The sequence below is a fragment of the Sander vitreus genome, unplaced genomic scaffold (genome assembly GCF_031162955.1).
Source record: "Sander vitreus isolate 19-12246 unplaced genomic scaffold, sanVit1 ctg839_0, whole genome shotgun sequence".
In the NCBI taxonomy this organism is placed as follows: Eukaryota; Metazoa; Chordata; class Actinopteri; order Perciformes; family Percidae; genus Sander; species Sander vitreus.
Genome location: NW_027595920.1, coordinates 1 through 6977, shown reverse-complemented (window position 1 = coordinate 6977; position 6977 = coordinate 1). Strand labels below are relative to the sequence as shown.

The window sequence follows — 6977 nt, the reverse complement described above, 5'->3', positions numbered from 1 at the left end:
AATTGGTGAAAGGGGAAATGCTGGGGAGAGTTGCGTTGGTGCTGTTGCTGGCGCTGGTGTTGTTGATGGAGTTTGAAGCTGGAGATAAGAACCCCACTGTACGAGCCAGGAAGGTTTGAAAGGTGCTCAGTTTGGGGAATTGCATCAGTGCATCTCGTGTTTGTCTGGTGGTGTTTCCAGCTGATAACACTGCTGCCTGGAACCAAGAGTTGCCCAGCTTACACATCAACGGACCTCCAGAATCACCCTGAACAAACAGACACGCATGTTCAACATTTGTATGAAGTGGACATTCAGTCGCACCTTCCCGTGAAACTACAGAAAATAATATTCTTCTTTTAGTTTCACTAAATGTGCTATTTAGACAATACCTTCTTATACTTTAAAGGAATGGTTTGATTTTGTGAAATGAAACTTTCTCGCTGAGACTTATATAAAAAGTTTGATACCTCTCTCATGTTTGTGCAGTAAATTGAATGGATAACTTCACATGTGGCCAACACGGGCACATTTACAGTGATGTTGAATCAATGTGCATTGTCTCTGAGGATATAAAACTTGAGAAAAAAAACATTAAGCTACATCCAGGAGCCATGTTACACTTTAGTTTGTATGGGTTGAATAAAAAGGATATAACATGTTAATCAGTAAGCATTAGAGATGGTGGTAGGTGGAATTTGTTAACATTTGACAGTTTCGACTGTTTCGAGTCTTTATGCTAAGCTAACCTACTGCTGACTGTAGCTTCATATCTACCATACAGGCTTGAGAGTGGTATTGATCTTCTCATCAAGCTCTCAGCAAGAAAGGGAATAAGCATCCAGAAATGCCTGTTTAAGGATCAACAAACTCCTGTTTAAAACAGAGACATATAAAAGTATAATAATCTCCTGCTCTCATTAATCACCTTCTCCAGTGTAAAAGTTCTGGTACAAATGCTGTCACTTGACGACCCGTTCCCGCAATTTTCCACCAATGTCTTGAACTCCTGCAGAACTTGTTCCGCTGAAGTTGGGAAAAATAAGAAATTGATGCGAATTGAAACATCTGAATCAAATCCAAATGACAGGAACACAGAATAAATGGGCAACCATACTTTGTTAGTGCCAAAAACTGTAAAGTACAAGGGCCTAAATGTTCAGTGTAAAGAGGTGAATTGATGCAGAGGTAGCATTACCCCCTCCTCGCCCGGAGTTCCAGCCAGCAGCCCAGCACGTGGAGCCCAAAGCAAAGGTCCGTCCATTGTCAAGGCAGATGGGCTGGATGTAGTTGGACAGGCTGGGTTGGGTTGACAGATGCAGCACTGCTACATTTGACCCATTCAGGTTGCTCAGGGTGATATTTGTCACATTCAGTGTCACCTCAAAGGGATTAGATCCATTCTGTTTCAACCGACCCAACACCACAGTCCATTCAGACGGTGTTGGTGAACTGTGAGAGGTAAGATGAACTAAGTAAGGACTCAAGAAAAACATCTGATTGGTTTAAAACAAGGGCTGGGCCTCTACATACGGTTTCCTAAAGGGCAGTGCCGTTATTTTTAATCCAACATTACATTGAAGGATAAAAGCTAGCAATTTGGTTAACTTTTGTTCTTATATTGCTCAACAATTAAACAGAAAATTACGATCCGTGACATCGCTCCAGGTGTCTCACCTTGAGAAGCAGTTAGCGTTGCTCAACACGGAGTCAACGGCCACCAGAGTCCCGCCACACATATAACTTCCATTCCTCTGTAGGCTCGCCATCCATGGCCACACACCAGCCGTCGCCACCGAGCTTCCTTCCAAAATACGACCAATACGGGAATTCATTGGGGCTTGGCCACAGACCACAGCTGGAGAAACAATCACAATCAGATGTATTGGAATTTGACTTAGTTAGTTTTGTCGTTGCTCTTAATGTAACACAGAAATAGACATACAGCTTAAAAAAGGACAACAAAGCTGAACAAAGGTAAACATAAAGTGCTATGTAAAGATATAAATATAAAAGGTACAGAACCAGTCAAAAGTTTGGACACACTTTCTCATTGGGAAAGTGTGTCCAAACTCCTTGTATTTAAATTAACAAAATATATAATTTACAGGTACAATGGATGTTTAGTGTGTTCCAGAGTTATTGCACAGGGATTGTTTGTGACTGGAGGTATGGGCCCGTTTTAGTGACGATCTGTGTCTGGTTTTGTTTCGGTGTACAGTATTCTGTAGCGCCTACCAGAGGACAGAGGTTGGAGCAGGGTCTATCCAATGGTTGGATAAAGAGAGGATTGTCCAGGGTTTGATGAGCCTGAATTGGTGTTTCCTGCCCGTAGGTAGACAACCAGATAAGACAAAACTATATTTATCCTTAAAAAAATTGCTGTGCATCAGTTGGTGTTTGGTGTTTTAAGCCCCCAACGTCACCTTTCAGGCAGCGCGGCAATGGTTATGTTTAGGGTTAAGGTTAGGATTAGCTGCCTGGAAGGCGACGTTGGAGGCTTAAAACACCATTGAGTGCATCAGTTGCAATACAAAGTGTGAACACAGCAAATACAAAATGATGCACACAACATTGTTTGAAGTTTGATGGAAAAGTGCCTTCATAAAAACATCAGTCTTGGGTTTAAATATTTCCCTCAATATAAAAATCATACAGCTTCAATAAAGAGCTGCAACAAGCTGATACAGAATATATAACCAGTGTTAAACTGTAACTACTCTAAGTACATTTTCTCAAGTACTGGACTTAAGTACATATTCAAGGTACTTGTACTTTACTTGATGAAAACCATGTATCTCCAGATGTGTTGATGTTGAATGTTTGTGATGAATTGAAGGATAAAGTGTGTCTTTATGTGTTGAGAAAATTCTCCTACTTCTTAAGCAAAATAAACTCTTTAAAAAGCCTTTTTGGATCAGCTGGAAAAAGCATCATCACAAAGCTGAAAACATGGCTGTTTTTCTGACACCATGAAAAATTTTAAAACTTTTTAAAGATACATATGTGGTTCTCACAGGACAGCGACGCTACAAACATATGATGATCTTATAGAATATAATGCGTTGCTGTAGATTAAACCATCCAACAGGAAATAAAGGAATTAAAATGAGCCCAACCTTAAACATCTACAGCAGGAAAATGCAACATAGGCTACACATTAATACAGGGTAATTTAAATTTTAAAAAAAATCAGACTGACAGGACACATTTTACAGCACTTAAAGTTACTTTTACTTTACCGTATTTTCCGGACTATAAGTCGCACTTTTTTTCATACTTTGGCTGGTCCTGCGACTTATAGTCAGGTGCGACTTATATATCAAAATATATATAATTTAACATATTATTTCATGCTGAAAACATTAATGTTTTCAGGCTTGTGACAACTATATGCTGCTCCTAAAGACAACTGAGAAAGAAAAGAAACTGCAGGCGACTGCAGGTATTAAAATACGCAGCCGAAAACGGTAATCGAGCAGCAGAAAGAAAGTTTGGAGTGAGTGAGAAACTTGTGAGGGACTGGCGAAAAGGTTAGTCTTACTGCAATGAAGAAAACAAAGAAAGCTAGTCGCGCGCTGAAATCCAGATGGCCAGAGCTGGAGGAAGGAGTCCACAGATGGGTGCTTGAACAACGTGCTGCTGGGAGAGGCTCGTCAACAGTGCAGTTACGTTACGTTAACATACCGGACACCTACCGTATTCAGCCCCTTGTTCTGTGTGCTATTGTGTAGTTTAATAACTTGCCTTTCCAGATTAAATGTCTGTTCTTGGTCTTGGATTTTGTGAAATACATTTCTAAATAATTGCGATTTATAGTCCAGTGCGACTTATATATGTTTTTTTTCCTCTTCATGACGCATTTTTTGACTGATGCGACTTATACTCCGGAGCGACTTATAGTCTTATTTACACTACTGTAAATATATAAACATCTCATTTGAAGTGGAAATGTAAGGTTAAAGTCTGGACATGACAGACACTTACGTTTGGCAGTGGTGGTTATAGTGTTTGTAGGGAGGGTGGTTGGAGGCGGTGGCAGACCAGCACAGCTGATGCTGAGGTCACTGTCCGTTCCATTGGACGTGAAGGTGACAAAGCCCGGCTGGCTGCTAGTGATCTGGCTGTTGATCCAGGACTGATACTGGGACACTCTGGTGTAGACTCCTGGTAAATTAGGCCTGGCACAACCATATCCAAAACTTACGATTCCCTCCAGGATCCAGCGGCTGCCCTGCTTGCTCACTAGCGGACCACCTGAATCCCCCTTTAAGAAGAGAAACATTTAGGAGAGAAATCTTGGCAGGAGATTAAATCTGACACCAACACAGGCGTAAAGATGTTTACCTGACAGGAGTCCTTCCCTCCAGCACGTAACCCGGCGCAGATCATGTTGTTTGTGATTGAGCCCACACTATAGTCACAGTTACACTCCCTGCTTCCCACGATTGGCACATTCACCTCCATTAGGTTTCCTGGGGGAGGAAGGGGAACTAAAGAGAAACAAATACAGTTAATAAACAGCACATGTGATGAATTATGAGTGTTTGATTACTACGTACTACTACATAAGGTACAATCAGGAGTTAAAAGTTCAACAAAGTCAAACCAAAGGACAGGTCCACTACAACTTCAAAACAAAGAAATGAAACCTGCTAACCCTCTCAAATTGACAGATCATAGACAGGGACGAATACAAATAATGTTAGAGATTTCCATGAAATATGCTGTAAATACAGTCAGGTCCATAAATATTGGGACATCGACACAATTCTAATCTTTTTGGCTCTATACACCACCACAATGGAGTTGAAATGAAACGAACAAGATGTGCTTTAACTGCAGACTTTCAGCTTTAATTTGAGGGTATTTACATCCAAATCAGGTGAACGGTGTAGGAATTACAACAGTTTGTATATGTGCCTCCCACTTTTTAAGGGACCAAAAGTAATGGGACAGATTAACAATCATAAATCAAACTTTCACTTTTTAATACTTGGTTGCAAATCCTTTGCAATCAATTCCAGCCTGAAGTCTGGAAGGCATAGACATCACCAGACGCTGGGTTTCATCCCTGGTGATGCTCTGCCAGGCCTCTACTGCAACTGTCTTCAGTTCCTGCTTGTTCTTGGGGCATTTTCCCTTCAGTTTTGTCTTCAGCAAGTGAAATGCATGCTCAATCGGATTCAGGTCAGGTGATTGACTTGGCCATTGCATAACATTCCACTTCTTTCCCTTAAAAAACTCTTTGGTTGCTTTCGCAGTATGCTTCGGGTCATTGTCCATCTGCACTGTGAAGCGCCGTCCAATGAGTTCTGAAGCATTTGGCTGAATATGAGCAGATAATATTGCCCGAAACACTTCAGAATTCATCCTGCTGCTTTTGTCAGCAGTCACATCATCAATAAATACAAGAGAACCAGTTCCATTGGCAGCCATACATGCCCACGCCATGACACTACCACCACCATACTTCACTGATGAGGTGGTATGCTTTGGATCATGAGCAGTTCCTTTCCTTCTCCATACTCTTCTCTTCCCATCACTCTGGTACAAGTTGATCTTTGTCTCATCTGTCCATAGGATGTTGTTCCAGAAATGTGAAGGCTTTTTTAGATGTTGTTTGGCAAACTCTAATCCGGCCTTCCTGTTTTTGAGGCTCACCAATGGTTTACATCTTGTAGTGAACCCTCTGTATTCACTCTGGTGAAGTCTTCTCTTGATTGTTGACTTTAACACACATACACCTACCTCCTGGAGAGTGTTCTTGATCTGGCCAACTGTTGTGAAGGGTGTTTTCTTCACCAGGGAAAGTATTCTTCGGTCATCCACCACAGTTGTTTTCCGTGGTCTTCCGGGTCTTTTGGTGTTGCTGAGCTCACCGGTGCGTTCTTTTTTTTAAGAATGTTCCAAACAGTTGATTTGGCCACACCTAATGTTTTTGCTATCTCTCTGATGGGTTTGTTTAGATTTTTCAGCCTAATGATGGCTTGCTTCACTGATAGTGACAGCTCTTTGGATCTCATACTGAGAGTTGACAGCAACAGATTCCAAATGCAAATAGCACACTTTAAATGAACTCTGGACCTTTTATCTGCTCCTTGTAAATGGGATAATGAGGGAATAACACACACCTGGCCATGGAACAGCTAAGCAGCCAATTGTCCCATTACTTTTGGTCGCTTAAAAAGTGGGAGGCACATATACAAACTGTTGTAATTCCTACACCGTTCACCTGATTTGGATGTAAATACCCTCAAATTAAAGCTGAAAGTCTGCAGTTAAAGCACATCTTGTTCGTTTCATTTCAACTCCATTGTGGTGGTGTATAGAGCCAAAAAGATTAGAATTGTGTCGATGTCCCAATATTAAGGGACCTGACTGTAGGAGGAGCAGCAGCTGACAGCAGCTCTGCTATGTTCACAGTAATATTTCCTCCCTGCATTTGTATAGGCTATTTATTTAGTTTAGGCCTATCTACAGTCAGGTCCATAAATATTGGGACATCGACACAATTCTAATCTTTTTGGCTCTATACACCACCACAATGGAGTTGAAATGAAACAAACAAGATCTGCTTTAACTGCAGACTTTCAGCTTTAATTTGAGGGTATTTACATCCAAATCAGGTGAACAGTGTAGGAATTACAACAGTTTGTATATGTGCCTCCCACTTTTTAAGGGACCAAAAGTAATGGGGCAATTGGCTGCTCAGCTGTTCCATGGCCAGGTGTGTGTTATTCCCTCATTATCCCATTTACAAGGAGCAGATAAAAGGTCCAGAGTTCATTTAAAGTGTGTTATTTGCATTTGGAATCTGTTGTTGTCAACTCTCAATATGAGATCCAAAGAGCTGTCACTATCAGTGAAGCAAGCCATCATTAGGCTGAAAAATCTAAACAAACCCATCAGAGAGATAGCAAAAACATTAGGTGTGGCCAAATCAACTGTTTGGAACATTCTTAAAAAGAAAGAACGCACCGGTGAGCTCAGCAACA

The 6977-nt window shown here is 41.1% G+C and overlaps 1 protein-coding gene across 1 annotated transcript; it reads right to left on the bottom strand.

The window, feature by feature from the left end:
• Positions 1–4: 4 nt before the first annotated feature.
• Positions 5–4507, bottom strand: LOC144515032 (polyserase-2-like; the record flags this gene model as incomplete). Its single annotated transcript, XM_078245699.1, has 6 exons — positions 4327–4507; positions 3967–4246; positions 1657–1837; positions 1178–1431; positions 908–1005; positions 5–247 (listed from the first exon to the last, which is right to left on the bottom strand). Coding segments are annotated over exons 1-6 (1176 nt in total), but the record flags the coding sequence as incomplete, so codon positions are not given.
• Between the last annotated feature and the right edge of the window lie 2470 nt (positions 4508–6977).